Source organism: Neolamprologus multifasciatus, chromosome 1, assembly GCF_963576455.1.
Source record: "Neolamprologus multifasciatus chromosome 1, fNeoMul1.2, whole genome shotgun sequence".
Taxonomy (NCBI): Eukaryota; Metazoa; Chordata; class Actinopteri; order Cichliformes; family Cichlidae; genus Neolamprologus; species Neolamprologus multifasciatus.
In genome coordinates, this window is record NC_140439.1 from 4,240,166 (window position 1) to 4,261,986 (window position 21,821).

At 40.7% G+C, this 21,821-nt stretch overlaps 1 protein-coding gene across 2 annotated transcripts; it reads left to right on the top strand.

Moving 5' to 3' along the window:
• Positions 1 to 1,041: 1,041 nt before the first annotated feature.
• cars1 (cysteinyl-tRNA synthetase 1) lies at positions 1,042 to 20,793 on the top strand. 2 transcript variants are annotated; one of them, XM_085159216.1, is made up of 23 exons: positions 1,042 to 1,174; positions 2,506 to 2,733; positions 5,665 to 5,756; positions 7,266 to 7,354; positions 7,478 to 7,574; positions 8,064 to 8,162; positions 8,669 to 8,818; positions 9,244 to 9,384; positions 9,876 to 9,964; positions 10,062 to 10,183; positions 11,575 to 11,687; positions 11,850 to 11,978; positions 12,112 to 12,241; positions 13,965 to 14,068; positions 14,154 to 14,251; positions 14,372 to 14,561; positions 16,744 to 16,812; positions 16,910 to 16,991; positions 17,112 to 17,192; positions 17,497 to 17,564; positions 18,804 to 18,863; positions 18,946 to 19,029; positions 19,494 to 20,793. In XM_085159216.1, exons 1-23 carry the CDS (start codon positions 1,153 to 1,155, stop codon positions 19,620 to 19,622), a joined length of 2,466 nt encoding a protein of 821 aa, XP_085015342.1. In that variant the 5' UTR covers positions 1,042 to 1,152; the 3' UTR covers positions 19,623 to 20,793. The 2 variants fall into 2 exon arrangements, with proteins under 2 accessions (XP_085015342.1, XP_085015351.1); XM_085159225.1 differs by lacking the exon at positions 2,506 to 2,733 and having other exon boundaries at positions 1,054 to 1,174.
• The last annotated feature ends 1,028 nt before the right edge of the window (positions 20,794 to 21,821 follow it).

The following is a 21,821-nucleotide window of genomic DNA, read 5'->3' on the forward strand; positions in this document are numbered from 1 at the left end:
TGAAACACCTGCTAACACCTTGTTGAATTAATTTGTGTAAATCCACAAAGAGCAGCAGGTCATCTGATCACAGCCTATACACGAATAAAATATACTGGAGCTCTCAATAGAAGTTATTGTGTTATTATTCTTTTCCCCACATTGAGCCATTACAGACAATTTTAGGGTTCCTCCACCTGCTGAATCCCACTTTAACCCCTGACTGTACCCTGTTTAAAGGCAACGTCACCCTCTACAATGTAGGCAACAAAAAATACATATATATTTTTTATTTTCTTTCTTTTTTTTCAGATTCTGTTTAACTATAGAATGTCGGTACTTTTCCACTGAGATTTAAAACCACATTCCAAGAAATCATTTTTTAAAATTTTTTCCAGCTCGTGCCCATATAACTTAAGCTTGATTGATCATCAACTTTTCCTTAAAAGTTCTAGGATGCTGCTCTGTTCTAGGATGCCCTCTGGACCCAGTGGAGGTGGTGAGTGACAGGAGAATGGCGGCTAAGCTGTCATCCCTGTTGGACAACATCTCCCACCCCATGCAGGAGACTCTGACAGCACTGAGCAGCTCCTTCAGTGGGAGACTGCGGCACCCACGGTGTGGGATGGAGAGATTTCGCAGGTCTTTCCTCCCCACTGCTGTCAGACTCCACAACAAAGACTTTTGCAGCTGATCAAACCCTCACATGTGCAATAAGACTTCTATATGTGCAATTCTTGTACAATTCTTCTTCTGACGAAGTTCTACTTTTGTATTTTCTTACTTAGATGTATATGGCATTTGTATTTCTATTTTATTCTATTGTATATATTATTCTATTCTATTTGATTCTATTGTATATAGTATTTTATTTTATTTCATTGCATTCCAGTGTCTTAAACACACTCTCTCTCTCTCTCTCTCTCTCTCTCTCTCTCTCTCTCTCTCTCTCTCTCACACACACACACACACACACACACACACACACACACACACACAGAACAAAAACAAAAAACATTGTCTAAACTTCCGCTTTGACGAGTGTACCATCATTTATGTCCGCCAGCTCTCAGGTTCAAACACTTTGGTTCCTATTGCTACCATCGTTTATACGGGTTCTTCTTCCGGGCACGTTATTGTTGCATCAGCATCCTGCCTTTGACTACTGTGACAATGTCGGCTTCGGGAGATCCGGGTACAGTAAATAATATATGGTGTTTGCTTTATGGGTTCGTTAGTTGAAAAACCGCATAAAGCTATGACAGCACAACCTAACGCATTTTGATGAAGTGTCACAGCGAATATGCTAACGCTCAGGCTAGCTAATATGTAGAGCTGTGTCCCAAAGTCTGCAGTGGAGCCGCTTAGCGAAAGGAAACACTGTCAATGAGTGACAAGCCGAATTTCATATAAAAAATACAGCTTAAACTAATAGTTAATACCTCGGCATAAACACAGGGCAGCAAATACTATTTAGCAATTTGTCTGCGTTTAGAAAAGGTAGCCTCATCTTCGGCTCATTTATCCAGTCAAACAGCATGTTATGAAGTAACTACAGTTTATTCTCTTTTATTTGTAGTGTTTTAGTGAACCTGTTCGACTCTGTGTGATGTGTGGGGTGTTTTTGTTGAACTGTGGTTTGTTTAAATCTATTTTTCCATTCGTGTCATCTTTAAGAATATTATTAGCATCCGACAGTGTCGCCTTTTTGTTTGATATTTTTACAAAGGTTTATGGAAAACATTGAAATTATTATTATTATTATTACTACTAGTAGTAGTATAACTTAGCCTGTTATGAGAAACACTGTTAACGTTTTCAAGTGCTTACTGCGATTTTTACTCTCAGGTCAGTAATTTAAATTTTATACAGCACAACAATGAAATAAAACAGTCGAGGTGTGATTAAAGTGTAGACTTTCAGCTTCAAGTTAAGAAGGAAATGAACCTAAAATAACTATGAAATTGCTTATTAGTACGTTCCTAATTTACCTTTAAACCAGTGAAACCTGACCCTTTAAAACATTGGTAACATTAACAGTTTTACCAATATATTTGCTGTATTTATTTTCAGCCCCTTGAATGAATAAAAAATGTGTTCCTGTCCAAATACTTGTTGACCTGCAGTTAGAATTACAGCTCAAATAGTAATACAGTATGAAAACCACGGGTTGCTTCTGTAAGACATGTAACCTGCACCCTTAATTACATTGTTGTCCTCCATCTTTTGCTTTCTCCTGTTTCCACTCAGTGCTTGCACCTCTTTTGTTTTCTTATACATATAAGGTTCTCTGTGAGTGGCTAAAGGCCAGTGTTATTCAGCATTAGTTCTGCTAGGCTATGTTTGGTAGTGAGTAGTTTCATTTAACTCACTCATAAGTGCAGTTTACATTGGACGTGTGCTGACTTTCCAACTGATCGAGTAATTCTTGGCTCTGACCAAAGTCATTAGTCTCATTGGTTATTCCACTGTCCAGTGGAGTAAGGTGGTAATTCTTTGCGAACATTTGCCCTCTTGTTTCTGCAGCCTTTGAGTATGGCTTCTTGCTACAGATAAGTGAGGAGGCTGCACTGACAGTGGCCCTGAATGACTACCTAACCTCACGCAGCTACCTGGCTGGGTTCAGCCCCACCCAGGTCGACCAGAAAGCCTTTAAGCTCCTCCACAGACCCCCAGATCCACAACATGTCCACGCTCTGCGCTGGTACAGACACATAGCAGCCCTGCAACAGGACCTCAACCCAGAAAGCAGCAGTGAGTAGAAAGCTGAAGGCATTAACAGGCTAGATGTGGTCCTGCGCCTGCTGGCCGTGGATGTGGAGGCACTCTGAGGCTGTGACGTGCCCTCTTAAACAAACTGACTCTCAGCATGAACTAAGGCTTCCTTTGCAGGCACTGGAATGAACTCTGTTTTAGCTTTCACTTTTGATGTCAGTCATAGCAACTTGATGTGTGTGGTACCTGCAGCTAAGCGCTGAGGAGACTTGCGTTATCGCTGTGTAAACACGGCAGGGACAGCTGGTGAAGACCCCACAGGCAAATACTCTTTGTTCCCATACCTGGCTAAATAGCTTAATATTAATAAGGACAGTCAAAGGAGCTTGCAAAGAAAAGCGTCTGGACTTCTTTAAGTTACTTGAAGACGCTTCACCTCTCATCCGAGAAGCTTCTTCAGTTCAGTTCAAGAAGCTTCTCGGATGAGAGGTGAAACGTCTTCAAGTAACTTAAAGAAGTCCAGACGCTTTTCTTTGCAAGCTCCTTTGACTACGATGACCTGGATGACTGAGAACCTTCACAGACATTAATAAGGACAACTTTACAAAAAATGGAAAACATCATGAAAAGAAAGAGTAACTGATGATAGAACACAGAAATGTTTATTTATTAATCTAAACGATGTGTAAGAGCGTACTTGGTTACGTGGCTGATGTGAGTGGGAGTGAAACTCTTATTAAAAAAGCCAGTAAATAGTAAATTTGACCTATTATGCTCACTTTCATCACTGTATTTTTATCCGGGGACTCCAGTGCGTTGTTTTGCTCATCTGAGTGCAAAGTTGTCTTATGCTGTGCCAGTCTCGGATGTCTAGACTTCCTTCATTTCTTTCACCTTCACTTTCCATTTAACTCTGCTGTGTTACTGGAAAATTCCATTCTTCCATTCTTCTTTACAAGGACACAGTAGACACGATAGATGCAAAACCAGAAATGCTTCAAAACTGTATATTTTTTTGAAATTTATTTTTACCATGTGGTTGTTAAAAGACTTCTGGTTCTGTAGACATCTGGGGACAGCAGCCTCCCTCACTCTGTGTCCTCAGTGGAGTTTCCTGGGGAGTTCTTGGGCTTACCTGCTTCTTTTGGTCACTCCAAAAGAAAAGAGTGTTATCAAGGATATGTTCACCAGCTAATGACCAGTGACTCTGGCCATGTTAAATAAAAGTGTTGACCATTAGCAATCTTAAGCACAATGTGTCCACTTGAAGTTGTTTTTTAACTAATCATATGGGCTATCTAACTATTTTTAGATTCCATATTCTAGCAGGGTTGCACTGCTTGTGAACAGTATATGTGCTTTCCCTTTGTGCAGACTGCATCAACTCTTTTTCTGATGCGCTGTGTGGATGTTGAAGCCTGCCTTTGAGCAAATATTTTACTGGAGATTGAAGCTCAGTAGGTAGACACAGTGACAGAAGTTCAGACTAAAGAGGAAATATTTTCTTTCGTTGACACTGATGAAGAGGAAACTTTATTGTGTGTCTTTGATAAGAATGGGATGATGAGAATATTTATATTTATTGTTAACTACTGTTGAAATATCACACTCCCCAGCACTGCACTAGAACCTATAATAGATTTCTGTCATTGCTTTACTTTAACTATTTCAAGCAAAAATAAATCCATTTACATGTGTCACAGTTTTAGGGCTGCCACGATTAGTCGACTAGTCACGATTACGTCGACTATCAAAATCGTCGACGACTGATTTAATAGTCGACGCGTCGTTTGAAGCTTTGTAAGATCACAAAAGACGCAGGAATAAGTAGTAGGATTTAAGAGTGTAATAACGGACTGAAACAGAAGATGGCAGCACTGCATGTACAAGGATGCCAGCTGCCGTTAAACCCCGAAGAAGAAGAAGAAGCTGTGTCCCAGAATTCATAGCGCAGCCCAGCTCAGTTTCCAACAATGGCGGCAGCTAGTTAGTTTTAATATTACTCTTATTATTCTTTCTGGGTCACAAAATAAACGTTTAACATATTTTCAGGCGAGAATGTAGCTGTGTAAACCTCAAATATCTGCTCAGTTTATCAAGACACCACATATTTTCAAAAGCGCTCCGACGTTTTCGGAGACGTCTGTTAGCCACTAGCTCGATAGCTAGCCGGGGGCTAGGCTAACTAGAGCCGTGAGAACACCGGACTCCCGGCAAATCGTTTTCAAACCCACCGCTGTCTTTCGCTACTCAGGTTAAACAAATATAAGTCACTTAGATAACTTCAAAATGTTATTGTTTGGCTTTTTTAGTATTTTATTTGTTCCTGAGTAAATCGGTTTGGCTGAGATTAAAGTTATAGTTTTTACACAGCTGAACAAACATCAAGCAGACAGCTGATTATCAGAAGTGTGAGATGCTCGAGAATTTACTCCGGTGTCCTGTTATATTTTAGATAGCAAGGAGTTTATTAAACTTCACCGAAACAATCTGCAAATTTCATTAAAATTTAATAAACTATCATCTTGTCTTTATTTTTAGTTAGCACATACCTTAAACACTTAAAGCTGTAAGCTAATGATAGTTATATAAGAGCAGATGCTGCTGGTGCAATAAGCTGTAAGTTTTATGTCCAATGGATGCATGATTGGATTAGTCGACTAATCACAAAAATAATCGGTGACTAGTCGACTATCAAAATAATCGTTTGTGGCAGCCCTACACAGTTTTCAAACCATTATCACAGCATTGGGCATCAGTTCTTTGCTCTTTCACTGTCTCATGTTATCTGAGGTGAGCTCTGAGTCACTGTCTTATTGGTAGCCTTTATTGATTAGTCTTATTAATTAGCCATAATGGAACATGATGTCACCAAAGCATCCATATGAATAGCTTCGACAGACGTAGAACCCTTTTCTTATGACGTGAAAACTGAAATTTTCCCTTGTTCCTTTCTTTTTTTTTTTTTAGTCAAAGGAAAGCGTGTCCAGCCTCCTTGGTCTCCACCAGCAGGAACAGATGTTCCTCAGCTGCGACTCTACAACAGCCTGACAAGAGCAAAGGTAGAGACGAATGTAAAGCCCACATCAGTGCTGGTGTTGCTGGGAAATGAGGTCCTCATGAAGTCGCTACATTAGATACGCATCCCTCAATGTGTATATAACCACAGGCTGGACAGAGTCAGTTTTATTTATACTGATGCATTGAGGTGAAATTGAAACGTGACTAAAAATTGGAGCTGCAATAGAAACGTATGTAGGAGCAGACATGGGGATAAAAGTATGACAGTGCACGTCTTCCATTGGACAGCTGGGCAGCCTGACGCAGGGCGAAACCACTGAAGCAAAGTTTGTAAATCAAAATGAAATTTTAAAAAAGTTCAGGAAAAAAAACACAATTCTAAAGAGTCTGTGATCGTTACTGTACAACGTATAAAAAGAAAGAATGCATATATATTTAGATTATTTCATTCAAGTTTTTAATAGTGACAGGATTTAAAGCCTCACTGTTTTCCAAAGTATGCAATCCAGGTATGATTTAAAGAATTTATAGTCACATTTCTTTTGACTGATGTATCTTGTGACAGATGTACTCTCATTCTTGGTATAGAATGCAGCACTTTCACTTCACATTTGTAGATTTAATGCATATTTTCATAGTCTGCTTGCATTTTGCCACATGCACACACAACTGGTTTCCAAATGATTTTAAGTGTAGCGAGATGGTCTTTAGCTTAAGGCTCTTTGTGGCGCTGATAAACATGCCCGTATTTCTTAGATGAGCGTTAGTCTGGCACAACCAGAATGTTCTGGATCAGGAAGAAGTCTCGACTGAAAAAACAAACGTAGAAATATAATGTCGGATTATGATATTATTTTATGCCATGTTAGACCCCTAATTAAAGATTGTGAATTATTATGTAGTTTTAGTTTGCATTATTCTCCTGAATTAGAAGAAGGTGATAACGATTACATTTGTTAAACTGATCTGCATTACATTAGACTGCTGATTTATTGTGAATGAATGATATTGTTTTATGATGCATTATACTGCTGAGTTATAAGAAATACTGTTCACAGAAAGTCATCGTCTCATTTGTCTGGTTAGAAGAGAACAGAGCATACTGCCCCATCTCAGCAGGAGCAGATAAACAGGGAGCCAAGGTCGTAGCTTAGGCGCCGTGTGAGAGAAAGAATGTGAATGTTTAGGCTTTTATGATTAGGTGGGGGCCACTAGAGGCTATAAGAGTTTGATCAAGGCTCCACCCTTTTGAGATCTGATGCTGTCTGCTGTATGGTGTCCATCTCCCACGCGTGTGTTCATTAAATCATCGTTTGACTCAACCCGGCCGGACCAGTGTTGTTATTTTGGTTTTTCCTCTTGTATCCATCCCCAATATTTGAATCTGTGACAATAACCATCAATGCAACCTAATCTCTTGCTGCGGCTCTTGTTTCTATTACACTGCATTTAAAAAATACCGCTGCCACCAGTAAGATACATTTTTATCAGATTCTTTTATTTTAAAGTATTTGTTATCCTCATTTAAGTTCATAACCTCCATGTTTCAGGAGCTGTTTGTTCCTCAGAAAGGGAATAAAGTGACATGGTACTGCTGTGGTCCTACAGTGTACGATGCCTCCCACATGGGACATGCCAGGTAAGCAAGATCAGAGGAATTTAAGCACTGAAATTCTGGGTTGGAAATGATCCTTCATACAGCGAGACTGTTATATTTTTTTCTATTACAACAACATTTTAATGAATAATTTACTTTATGCAGATCCTACATATCCTTTGATATTCTGCGAAGGATACTGAGGGACTACTTCAAGTATGATGTGATCTACTGCATGAACATTACAGACATAGATGACAAAGTAAGTCTGCTTTGATGTGTTTTAGATGTTTTTAATAAAGGTTTTTGCATGAAATGTGGGAGATGGGTTGTCCAAGCTCATCTGTGTCTGTAATGATTAATGTAGCCCTGTTGAAATAAGTGCAAAGTCCTTGTTAACATTCACATTTTCACACATCTGTGTGTTTATAGGCATGCAGGTAAAAACAGGTTCAGCTTGTAAGCTGACATGTCTCTGAGAAGTTATGGCAGGAATTCAGTGTCTTGTGATGACCTGATTAGACATGGGGAAAACATAAATGTACACATGCAGGTTTTCAGCTGCTCATTTGTATTTGTTGTTTTGTAATGGGCTAAACGGGCGACGCGTCAGGACTACAGGACAGGCCAGTTGAGCACGCAGACTGTCCTGCTATGGAGCTGATGTTGCAATACATGCAGAATGCTTTTGAACTTCTGCAATAAGCAAACTCTGCTGTTTTGGTTTATTGTTGGGATATTCTTCTTTCAGATCATTAAAAGAGCCCGGCAGAATTACCTTCTGGACCAGTACAAAGAGAAACAGCCACAAGCGGCTCAAATACTGCAGGATGTGCTCAGCGCCAGAACGGTGAGACAGGGTTAAGCCCTGGATGCACTGCACCTGTGTGAAGGACTTATTGATCTGACAATGATGGTGTAAATCTTCTCTCTTTGTTTTCATTGATCGCGCAGCATGTATCTCTCTGGAGATTATTGGTCATTATTTAGCGAGGCAGATAATTAAAATAACACAAAACAGAACTGTGCAGTACTTAGTAAAACAGATAAATACTGCGTTAATGTTAAACATTTATGTCACTGAGTTTATAATATCAGAAGATCTAGTTGCTCCTACAACAACTCTGCTCCATCGGCAGCCTCTGTTGGTTTCCCTACGGGTTGTATCAGTGTTTGTGAAGTAGCAGCTGGTTAGCCACAGCATGCACAAACACTAGACTCTATAGACACAAGCATCAGTATACCCTGTGCTGTAGCTAGTAGAAGTCCAAGCTTCAGCTCTATCTAAAAACAGAGACAAGCTGAAAGTTTGTTTTTTAATTTCTGTGGATTTCTGTGTGTTTCTGCCAATTCCAGCCGTTTCAGGCCCAGCTGGCTTCCACCACAGACCCGGACAAGAAGCAGATGCTGGAAAGGCTGGACAGTGCAGTTACAGCCAGTCTGCAACCGCTGCAAGCAGCAATGGAGAGCAAAGCCGCAGATGAAGTCATACGACCTCTGGCACACGTGAGTCTGCTCTGATGTGGTGGCAACTTCAGAAAAATCTCACTAGAAATACAGAAAATGCTTTTTTTGTTTTTATTTTGTTTGATTTTTGTGCTTCAAAAATAACTGCAGCAGATTCATGGATAGATGGTCAGTGCTCTACATTTAGACAGTCACAAATACAACAGTGGGAGGACAGATTAGTGTTATTACTGCTTGTATTCACTGCCACCATTTGGGATTAGTAACTCAGGGTTAGGGTGACTGATCTGACTTTCTGAGTTCCAACTAGGAACTAGTTTTCCCAGGTCTGCACCAAGAACTAATAAGGATCATTTTATCACTAGAATCCTGCAAAACTACTCTGTTAATAGTGACCACGAATAAAAGTGTGGAGCTGAAAATGAGCTCAACAAGTCCAATTAAATTGTCTTTTCTTCCCCAAGGTGTTGTTGGAGAATTCCAAGGACTTGCTGGCAGACTGGTTGGACAAACAATTCGGAAGTCGCGTCACAGAGAATTCCATCTTCTCCCTTCTCCCTAAATACTGGGAAGAAGACTATCACAAAGATATGGAAGCACTCAATGTAAGTATAAAAAAGCCAAATGATTTTTTGATTTTCTGAGAAAATCTCTTAAAGGAATTAAATAAATGCCCCGTGTAAAAATCCAACACGTGTAAAGAAACTTTTTATATGATAAATGATGTATTCTGTCCACTGTGCTGCAGATTTAAACACCTGACACGAGGCTAAATTAAACAATCGTTAGCAAACACAGAAAATGCATATTCACTGTGCAAGTGAACTGTTCTGTGTCAGTGTGTGCACTATGATGACACAAAGTCAGTACTTTATTATAAAGCAGTTTCTCTACCAAACTTTATGGAGGTGAAAATTGTTCAGTTTTACTTGTGTTGTGTAACGTCACCTTTTCTGAGATAACAATGGCTGAAACTGCTCTGTCCAAACTTCTGTTACTGGAAGGACACTATGTCTAAAATATCGTTGTTAAAATGTGATTTGAAATCAGCAGCTTCCTGCTGTAACTGCATTCAAGTTGTCATTTTGGCACACAGGTTCTTCCCCCTGATGTCCTCACTCGAGTCAGTGAATACGTGCCTGAGATCGTGGAGTTTGTGAGGAAAATAGTTTCAAACGGTTATGGGTGAGGAAGATGCTGCCGCTGTTCACGATTTGTGTCGTACCAAATGAACTGCTTGCATCGCTGTCGCTACAGTTGTTTGTTTCTCTGGTGTTTGCAGGTACGAGTCGAACGGTTCAGTATACTTTGACACCTTGAAGTTTGATTCCAGTCCACAGCACTCGTACGCTAAACTGGTGCCGGAGGCGGTCGGCGATCAGAAAGCTTTACAAGAGGGAGAAGGTACACTTACTCAGTTTGTCAAAGTAAAACAAGCAGCACACAACAGGTGCAGACATGCACGACAACTAGGGCTGCCACAAACAATTATTTTGATAGTCGACTAATCAGATCATCATCCATTGGACATAAAACGTACAGCTTATTGCACCAGCAGCATCTGCTCTTATATAACTATCATTAGCTTACAGCTTTAAGTGTTTAAGGTATGTGCTAACTAAAAATAAAGACAAGATGATAGTTTATTACATTTTAATGAAATTTGCAGATTGTTTCGGTGAAGTTTAATAAACTCCTTGCTATCTAAAATATAACAGGACACCGGAGTAAATTCTCGAGCATCTCACACTTCTGATAATCAGCTGTCTGCTTGACGTTTATTCAGCTGTGAAAAAACTATAACTTTAATCTCAGCCAAACCGATTTACTCAGGAACAAATAAAATACTGAAAAAAGCCAAACAATAACATTTTTAAGTTATCTAAGTGACTTATACAGTGGGGCAAAAAAGTATTTAGTCAGCCACCGATTGTGCAAGTTCCCCCACTTAAAATGATGACAGAGGTCAGTAATTTGCACCAGAGGTACACTTCAACTGTGAGAGACAGAATGTGAAAAAAAAATCCATGAATTCACATGGTAGGATTTGTAAAGAATTTATTCGTAAATCAGGGTGGAAAATAAGTATTTGGTCACCTCAAACAAGGAAAATCCCTGGCTCTCACAGACCTGTAACCTGTAACCGGGAGTCCGGTGTTCTCACGGCTCTAGTGAGCCTAGCCCCCGGTTAGCTATCAAGCTAGTGGGTAACAGACGTCTCCGAAAATGTCGGAGCGCTTTTGAAAATATGTGGTGTCTTGATAAACTGAGCAGATATTTGAGGTTTACACAGCTACATTCTCGCCTGAAAATATGTTAAACGTTTATTTTGTGACCCAGAAAGAATAATAAGAGTAACATTAAAACTAACTAGCTGCCGCCATTGTTGGAAACTGAGCTGGGCTGCGCTATGAATTCTGGGACACAGCTTCTTCTTCTTCTTCGGGGTTTAACGGCAGCTGGCATCCTTGTACATGCAGTGCTGCCATCTTCTGTTTCAGTCCGTTATTACACTCTTAAATCCTACTACTTATTCCTGCGTCTTTTGTGATCTTACAAAGCTTCAAACGACTATTAAATCAGTCGTCGACGATTTTGATAGTCAACGTAATCGTGACTAGTCGACTAATCGTGGCATCCCTACCGACAACAGACAACAAGTCGGGGATTTTCAGTGCTTGACTCAGAGAGAGCAGAAGAGATTCACCAAGATTTCCCTCCTACCCATATTTGAGTAGAGAATAAGTACAATGTCCAGTTTGTAACCTGTTGTCGTTGTTTTCCTGGCTCTGTAGGAGATCTGAGCATTTCTGCAGAGAGACTAAGTGAGAAAAAGTCACCGAATGACTTTGCATTGTGGAAAGCCTCCAAGCCTGGAGAACCATCATGGGACTCTCCATGGGGGAAGGTGAGCCTTCATTTTCAGAGACTTTAAAGACTGTGTGATCATCCTTTGCATTTAAAGCTTTTCTTTTATATAAAAGTGTCATTTTAGGCTCTGCGAAATGGAACGAGAATTTGTACTTATGAAACAGGAAGTCATCAGTGTTTTCTTTGAATGTTGTGACAGGGAAGACCCGGGTGGCACATTGAATGTTCAGCCATGGCTGGCTCTATCTTGGGCGAGTCGATGGACATCCACGGGGGAGGGTTTGATCTGCGATTCCCTCATCATGACAACGAGCTGGCTCAGTCAGAGGTAACTGTTTACTGTTTACTCTGTAAATGCCTGACGTAACACACACTCTGAAACATCCTGAATGTGTTTAAAGCCGTTTCCAGTGATGAAGGGTAAAACCTGTTTTTACCACAGTTGCTTGTGCTGCTTACAGGCGTTCTTTGAGAACGATTACTGGGTCCAGTACTTTCTGCACACCGGACACCTGACAATCTCAGGCTGCAAGATGTCAAAGTCTCTGAAGAATTTCATCACGATCAAGGACGCCTTAGCGAAGAACACAGGTGATACATGTGTTCCTGCTTTGTAGACTTGAGCATACATCACGATTAACCCTTTAAAACCAGTCAGAGCGGGCACGCTCTGTTTTGCGTAACTATTTTTAAATCCCGGTAGCTCTGCAACCACGTGAGCTAGCGCAATAATTTTTTTTGCATATGAAACCGGAGGAGTTGTACTTACATCTTATGCCATCAGCTTGTCCTCGGTCACAGTTTCCTTCCACATATAACTTTGCAAAAACTGCATAAAAAGCACTTGCAGCAACAAAAACATAATATTCCAGAAACACGCTTTGCCGATCCGATCAGCTGTTCATAACACTTCCTACGTCCATCAGCGTGAACTATCACATGTCCGCCATGACCTGCCCGAAACCGGAAGTGATGTCATTTTGCGGAAATGTAGTTTTTTACCATCAAGGCCTCATGAGCCTATACTGGTGTTTTTAAAAGTTATCTTTGACTTTATGACTTTCTGTGTGGTTTCTGGGATGCTTAGGACTCATATTGCACTGCTGGAAATAGTTTATTTTGATGCATATTGTCACGGATTCAAATATTGGGGATGGATACAAGAGGAAAACCAAAATAACAACACTGGTCCGGCCGGGTTGAGTCAAACGATGATTTAATGAACACACGCGTGAGAGATGGACACTGTGCGCAGACAGCATCAGATCTCAAAATGGTGGAGCATTGACTTTCTCTCACACGGCGCCTAAGCTACGACCTTGGCTCCCTGTTTATCTGCTCCTGCTGAGATGGGGCAGTATGCTCTGTTCTCTTCTAATCAGACAAATAAGGCGATGACTTTCTGCAAACAGTATTTCTTCTAACTCAGCAGTATAATGCATCATAAAACAATATCATTCATTCACAATAAATCAGCAGTCTAATATAATGCAGATCAGTTTAACAAATGTAATAGTGATCACCTTCTTCTAATTCAGGAGAATAATGCAAACTAACACTACATAATAATTCACAATCTTTAATTAGGGGTCTAACATGGCATAAAATAATATTATAATCCAACAATATGCTGTTATTTTGCAAATTTGCATTATAATATTTATTTTTGTTTTTCCTGCAGTATATAAAAATTGGTGTATTTCAAAAATAAAACTATGAAGACACTCAAAATAAATTTCCTGTGGTGGGAAACTAGTTTGTGCAACTTTTTTGTATTTACAGTTTTGAGGGATAAGCCTCTTAAATTTCTCTAACTAGAAATATATGTTAAAAAAACAAAAACAATTTAATTCTTTTGTAGTTTATTGCACTTTTTTGCAATTTATGTAATTACTATGCACTTAATACAGACATATTATTAAAATTTAGGCTGTAATGGTTGTATTGATGTATAGCAACTTGAAATGCTCCCAAAAATGGCTCCACAGCATGTAAACATATAATATAAGCTCTGACGGACTTGGTTCTATGGTAGGTCTTAAAGGGTTAATAAACTGTCACAGCTCAAAGCCAGAATCATCATTCTAACAGCAAACTAAATGCTGCTGGGGCTTCCCATGATGCATTGGGTGTTTCTTCTTCAGACATACTTTTTCACTTATTATCTGTTTATGCACCACTTTGCATTATAATTATTATTAAATGCAATGGTTCCCTCTCTCACCCCAACAGCAGTTGTTACTTATTTTACATCTGAAGAGAAACACATGATCCATAATGAAGATTAGAACTATTACTGTTTGTCTCCACGCAGCACGTCAGCTCCGTCTGGCTTTCTTGATGCATTCCTGGAAAGACACCCTGGACTATTCTTCTAACACGATGGAGTCAGCCGTCCAGTATGAGAAGTTTATGAATGTAGGTGAAAGCAAGAACAAAGACAGTGTTGGAAGATTTGTCTGTTCTGTGTTGATCTGTTTTTGTTTCGTTTGTTATTTGAAAGGAGTTCTTCCTGAATGTGAAAGACATCCTGCGTGCGCCGACTGACATCACTGGTCAGTTTGAGAAGTGGGAGACGGCAGAGGTGGAGCTCAACAACAGGTGAGAGAGCGAGAGATTAGAAGTTTGTTGTTCTTCATCAAAATCTGCACTTTCAGAGTTGTGTGCGTGCAAACACAACACATTCATACTTAAAAATAAAAAGTGACTTGTGTTGTGTAGTTTCTGTGACAGGAAGTCTGCCGTCCACGAGGCTCTGTGTGACAACGTGGACACCCGCACTGCCGTGGAGGAGATGAGAACGCTAGTCAGCCAAAGCAACGGTTACATTGCCAGCAAGAAGAGCGCTAAACTCAGGCCCAACCGCATGCTGATGGAAAGTATCGCTGCGTACCTCACCAACATGCTGAAGGTGAGCACGTTTCTGCTGCTCGTTTCACAGCTCTCAGAATAATGAATTTTACAGAACACCTTGATTCTGTATGGAGGAGAAATTGTGCTGTTTGTTCTCATTTATACAACACGCCTCATTCATCCATTCACACACTTTGTTACTTCTCCAAGTTAAGAAACAACTCCATTACTGGGCAAAATCAGTGTGGCTGTAAACTTGACTGGTTAGCTAGGTGGTGACCATATTTATACCTCTATACCAAGGGCTCTCGAACTTCAGTCGTCAAGGGCCGGTGTCCCTGCTGTAACACACCTGAATAAAACTAGCAGGTCATTAGCGAGACCCTAAAGAACTCGACTGCATGCTGAGGTGGCGACCTCTACCCCTTGTCAAGTGAAGTAAAGTGTTTGGACAAACAAAATGTTCATTCACTCATGAGCTGCTGTAAAATGAATCAAATGGCTCGAGGTCCGATGTGTCCTGCAGGATTTACCTCCTCAACATGTCTTGAAGTTCTCCAGAGGCCTGGTAATGAACTCATCATCTGATTCAGGTTTGTCGACCCAGGGCGATATCTAAAACCTGCAAAACACCGGCTCTCGAGGCCTGGCGTTCCCCCACTCCTGATCTATAACAAGGCTGGAAATGGTGCAGCAACCACCAGGGGGCATCTTAAGTTGGACTCTGGTCCATCAAGGTGCAGCAGCATGATAGGCAACTCCAGGCCTCGAGTGCCGATGTCCTGCAGGGTTTAGATGTGTCCTTGATCCAACACAGCTGATTAAAATTGTTAAATGACCTCCTCAACATGTCTTGAAGGCTATGTCCCAATTCAGGGTCTGCACGCTTGAAGTACGCGCACTACGCGTACTACGTACGGTGCGTACTATAAGTACGAGAAGTGCGGAAGTGAGAGGCTTGTGAAATGGGACGTCTAGCCTTCGTCGCGCTGTTCAGGTTGCCTAGCAACCATGATACTAACCGCGAGAAACGCGAGATTGTGTGACATAAATGAAGGAGAAAAAATGTTTTGTTGGTCAATCATTTCTGTCATGACATCACTTTGATTAGTTGAGTATCTGAGGCTGAGACCACAGGACTGTAAAACATGATTGTTGGGCTTCATTTCTGTACTGAACAGTCATTTAAGATTAGCTAGTAAACAATAATTAGTTAATGTTGTTCATGAGACTAAAATCATCTCACTGTGGTAATGTAAATATAATATGGCCAATATTATAGTATTGTCAGATTATTATGATTGAGATATATATATATATATATATATATATATATATATCACTGACTGTCAGCTTGTTGTGTTTGTGGATATATGACTGACTTTAATTATCCATAAAATCATCAGATTCTCTGTAAGATTAAGGTCGACTATATATATATTTAGAAGTAGAGGCTTTAAAACCAAGTCAATGCTGAAAGTACAAACATCCCTAGTGTCACACAACTTTGCCGACATGTGGCCAACAGCAATGTTTTAATGTTCTTCATTATTAAACATTCGCACATAAATAAGTGACGTCATGTTCAGTACTTACTTTTGACAGTTCACTCTTCGGCCGCTCCCTTCTGCCGTATTTTGCGGCAAAATTATCCACACCCACCGCCGCGCTATGAATTGTGGGATATATGGGACCACGAAGCGTGCACCGGACCACGCTTGATATTTGGGGAAATCGACGGCGCATTTGGAGTATGCATTTCAAGTACACTTCGAATTGGGACAGCCGTCGTCGCGTGGCGGTGACGTAACCGCACTTAAAATGCGTACTTCAAGCGTGCAGACCCTGAAATGGGAAACAGCCAACATGTCTTGAAGTTCTCCAGAGGCCTGATAATGATCTAATCATTTGATTCAGGTGTGTTGACCCAGGGTGAGATCTATAATCTTCAGGACACCGGCCCTCGAGGCCTGGAGTTGCCTACGCTGCTGTATTCAGTCTAAGCTTGGTCCAACATTGGTGTAAAAATAGCTGCACCAAAACTGTAAAAATTAGTTTTCAGAGAAGAAGCTGCTGTTTGATTTTTGTGTGTCATCGATGTGAATATGCGTTATTATAGGTTCAGTTGTTACCTTTATTTTTTCCAAGAGCCTTCAACTGTATAATCATTGTAATGCGTAGTGTATATAGTAAAGGAGATGCCTAACAAACATTCAAATGAAACTTCTATTGTTGTCTAGATATTTGGTGCAGTTGAAGGATCGGACCCCATAGGTTTCCCCATGGGTGGACAAAGTCAGAGTGTTGATGTAAGTTTTCACTTTTTGTGATTGAATTCTGTCTCTTGTGGCATTATTATTATGAGAAATGTGCTGCATATGAAAAATCCCCCTTAATTGTCCACAGCTGGAGAGCACAGTGATGCCATACCTCACAGTGCTGTCAGATTTTAGAGAGCGCGTCCGCAAAATTGCTCGAGAGCAGAAAGGTAAGAACATGCGCTTTAAACAAAACTGTTTACTTTATAACTCCAAACATCACCTCCATGTTGAATCAGAGAGAACTGAAACGTGAAATTCTTCTTCTTCTTCTTTTCTTACGTATTCAGTGACGGAGCTGCTGCAGCTCTGCGATGTTGTCCGTGACGACATGTTGCCAGAGCTCGGAGTACGTCTGGAAGATCACGAAGGTAAGACGTCTGTGTGTGAAGTTATAGAGATAAAGAATCGGCTCAGGTTTTGATCTTCCTCATCAGGTCTGCCTCCTTTGCGCAGCTGTCTGTGGACTGGGTTAGTTATTACTGCGATAAACTGGCTACGTCTGTGTCACGAAATCATTATCCGCTCCATTCATCACATCTTTATAACTGCAGCGCATCAAGATTCTCTGCTCAATCAATCCGAGCCTTTACTCTCTTCGTAAGAATGTAAAAAAGTTCTGATCTCGTTCTTACAAAGTGAAGAGTGTTGGAAAATAAAGTGGTTGTGTTGCAGGCCTGCCCACTGTGGTGAAGCTAGTGGACAAGGAGACATTACTGAAGGAGAGAGAGGAGAAGAAGAGGGTAAGAGAAGACATCATCACACATCGAGTGCATGTCTGGAGCAGTTTAGGTCCTAAGATTGACAGGAGATAATTTATCCCAATTTAAAGTAAACGATGACCCAGAAAAAAAAAAGAACCCCTCCCAAAACTGAAGGACGCTGAGTTTCCATGGAGATAAGGACAGGCATTTCAACATCTAACAGCTAGTTTGTTCAGACAAAAGAAATTCTTAGCTGATTTACAATTTTAACAGAAGTCCACGGCAAGCCTTCATTTTTATGTAAAATTGTTTTTTAAAAGTGCAAACAACATGTGTTTTAAAACATTTCACACAATAAGGCCACGTCCACACGTACACAGGTATTTTTGAAAACGGAGATTTTCTGTTTTCGTTTTAAAAAATAATCCCGTCCACACGTAAAGGCAGAAATGAAAAACGCTGCTAGGAACATGCCAAAGCAGCAGGTGGCGCTGTATTCCTAACCGTGCAGAAATGTTGGCCAATCAGAAGTCTACAACAGCGGTCCCCAACCTTTTTTGCGCCATGGACCGGTTTATACCCGACAATATTTTCACGGACCGGCCTTTAAGGTGTCGCGGATAAATACAACAAAATAAAACTAGTACTGGTACTGAAAAAAAGAAATTTATTCATAACACACGTGAAAAGACCCAGGAAAACAGAGTAAACGATCAAAACGATAACAAAATAACGCTGAAAACCGATAAAAACCCTGAAAACTATACATTTCACAGCTGAGCCTCAACTCTCGCGGCCCGGTACCAAACGACTCACGGACCGGTACCGGTCCGAGGCCCGGGGGTTGGGGACCGCTGGTCTAGAAGCCTCGGTGGGAAAAAGTAAACAAAGCTGGGGCATAGAAGCAGAACCGAGTCGTATGTGTGGAGGGACAGTAACTGTGTGTGTATATGTAAGCATTTAAACTGCAGAGACAATTAACAGTAACAGTATTGTAGAAATTCATTTCACCGAAACAATAACGTGGCGCACAGTGTGACGTCAAAAAAGGCGCACACCTTTCACGCTGCGTTTTCTCCGTTTTTCTCGTCCACACGTAAATGCAAAAACTGAGTTTTCAAAAGTATCCACCCTGGCCGGAGTTTTTAAAAATCTCTGTTTTCAGTGACCGAAAACGCCGTTTACGTGTGGACGAAAGGTGCAAACGCATAGAAAAATCTGCGTTTTCAAAAATACCCGGGTACGTGTGGACGTAGCCTAAAATCCCGTCTTTCACAGATGGAAGAAGAGAAGAAAATGAAGAAGCTAGAGGCTGCTAAGAAGAAACAGGAGCAAGAGGTCAGTCTGATGGTTTATATAGACGGTGACCTTCTACGTTTGTGTCATCAGAAAAACCTTCATGTTTCTGTTACTGTTGCAGATGGCGAAACTGGCCAAGATGAAGATCCCTGCAAGTGAAATGTTTCGCAGTGAAACAGACAAATACTCAAAATTTGATGAAACGGTAAATCCTTCTTTTACCTCCCATGCTTAATTTTTCATGAGAAGAATGACCTCAGAAATCTGTTGCTGAGGGCTTAAAACCTGGGATATCTAGGGAAGCAAAGACAAAGATTAGCACCCGGTACTCCAGGGTTAGGTGGTCACGGGGCCAACGAGCCCACACCACAAAATCATGAAGTTACAGCAATAAAAGTGGGGATTTGGTGCTCGCAGCGAGACGTGTGCCTGAGGTCAGTGATGTGATGTGGATCCAAGAGTAGGAAAGACTGAGCTCACAGGGACTTGCTTGTACAGACATGAATGTCCTTATTTGAAATGACATCCGCGTTCAGTGTAACTGTGATTAGTCAGAACTTGAGGAAAATTCAGAAAGGTAATTTAAAAGTTACCATGGAAACGACGGCTCACAAACTGTGTCAACCTGAAAAGCTTTAAAGGTGCGTTTGGTTTTGTTGCTGTTAACAGGGTTTCCCCACTCATGACGTTGAAGGGAAGGAGCTCAGCAAAGGTCAAGCCAAGAAGCTCCGCAAGCTCTACGAGACCCAAGAAAAGTTACACAACGAGTATCTACAGATGAACCAAAATGGCAACTGATTCTGCTGCTCAGCCAATCCATCCACACCGCAGGGAAGAACTATAGAATAAATAACAAGGCCAGAGCTTCATTCTGTCTCCTCTTCATCCTATGTTGGTTCAGGAAACAGACGTGTGTGTGTGGATTGTGTTTTGTCCATTTACGTAACAGTTACATTTACATTCCATAATCATGCAATATGAGAGAAAACCACCACCGGACACGACTTTGTTCTTGCTCTGTTGGAGTTTGGACGTCTTTCACAACAGTAAAATCAAAGCAACGGGTAATAAAGTGGGATTTTGATGATGTGGCGGTGCAGCCTCTGTTAGCAGTGTATGTTTTTCTTGAAACTCTGTGATACTGCCGTTTCTTCAAGTATTAAAGCCTTTTTTTAAATAGTGCTTTCATGAATTAAAGATGCTAAATGGGTGGCTAGCGGATTAATGGGAAACACCAGCAGTAAGTGTTTGTTTTCTTTCCACCATGAATCTTTGGGACAGCTTCATTAAGATACCCCGGAGGAAGGATTTAAAACATTTAAATTTCAGAGGCGACTTAAGAAACTAGGACTGTTGTGGAGGGCTGCACCAGCAAGCTTATAAAGAGATCAAATGAGATCAGCTTGTTTCATACACTTTATCCTGCTGATCAGCAGTGTGTGATATATCACTCTGTGTGTTTGACCTTTTACCTCACGGGTCTGTTAAAGTAACTATGTTGTGTCATTCAAATATAGTTCATTTTTATGCAAATGTGCATTTGTGAAAGGGACTTTTGCTTTTGCTAATAACTGGATCACATTTTCATCCCTAACAGGGGAAACGACCATTGAATTCATTGTTTCAGTTGTAGAGTTGACTTGTAACAGAAACCATGTCTTTCTCAATACCTGTGTCACCTTATACAAGAGTTACCTTGAAAAGCTAATAAAGTATGGTGGACATTTTTATTTTAATTGGATGTACCCTCATTTAGGAGCACCTGGACCTGCTCTGTAGGCTCACACCACATGGACGATGGTATCTGCTAAATATGTGCAGGAACAAAGGATATAGAGGAAAACTAGATGCATCCTGCCCTTAAGTTAAAAGCAATCGCCTCATGGTTGCAGGAAATTAGTGGTACATTATACCCTGCTGTGCTTGGAGCACATGGGAACACAAGTGATGTGTTTTGGGTTTTTATTTTTTAATAACTACCTGAACAAAGAGAATCTGTTGGTCCTTTCACTACCCTGAACCTCGGACCCCATCGATTCAGCAATTCCTTAAAACATCTGGGTCCTTTATTTTGTGCCATCTCAACAAAAGGACATTTCCATAGCCCATTTTCAGCTGTGGCATAATGAAACGCTGTGAGATGAAGAAGTGGAATTGAAAATAGAAAATGCCACCAAACTCTCGAGCAGCTGGTTCTTGTTTTTCTTTTAAAAGTCACACTGGGACAATTTAACCCCTGCAACCTGTTGCGTGGGTTCTTGTGGCTTGAGTACCATATGGCAAAGTGCATTTTGTTATTCAGCCGTCCTTCAGGGGTTTGCATTTTTGTACTACGTGTTCTCCATATCTGTGGTTATAAGATGACTTGAATTGATTTAAGGGATGCTCAAATAAAGAGTAAGCGCGTGCAGTGCTGTATGATTACTTGGTCAGCTTTGTGACATGCTGTGACTGTGGATTCATGTTTAAGCTCCTAATAGGGAGATCATTTCATTATACCAGTGGTTGACAGATCAGAAGAAGACCAGCCCAAGTAAACATGCAGGTGATTCAATACTTCTGCATCAGTCACTTATTTTGCTGATTTAAAGGAACGTAAAATGTGGTTCTAATTTGAAGTTCACAAATTTGGGTTGCAGCTTTAATATTTAATAAAAATACATGTATTTCTGTGTCAAACATGTGGCCTGGCCCACATGGAAAACCCACAGGCATCTTGAAAATCTTTCATATTTTCTTGCAAATTCAGAAATAATGAGAACTTTTAAAGGTTGCTTGTCACAGACTTTCCTCTGCAGTCACCTCGTGCACAATAAACATGTGTGGAGGCGGTTTGGAACTTTGCCAGATCATACATACACATAACATGGCTTATCAGGTCTGTTGTCCAAGGACAAAGGTGGACAATACCACCCACCCGCTCCATGATGTGCTGGCCTATCACAGGAGCACATTCAGTGAGAGGCTTGCGTTGCCCAAATGCACCACAGAACGACA

Coding starts and splice junctions, on each gene's coding strand:
- cars1 (XM_085159216.1), top strand. CDS start 1,153: ATGTCGGCTTCGGGAGATCCGG. Junction 2,734..5,664: donor CCTCAACCCAGAAAGCAGCA/GTGAGTAGAAAG, acceptor TTTTTTTTTTAG/TCAAAGGAAAGCGTGTCCAG. Junction 16,992..17,111: donor AATTGCTCGAGAGCAGAAAG/GTAAGAACATGC, acceptor TTACGTATTCAG/TGACGGAGCTGCTGCAGCTC.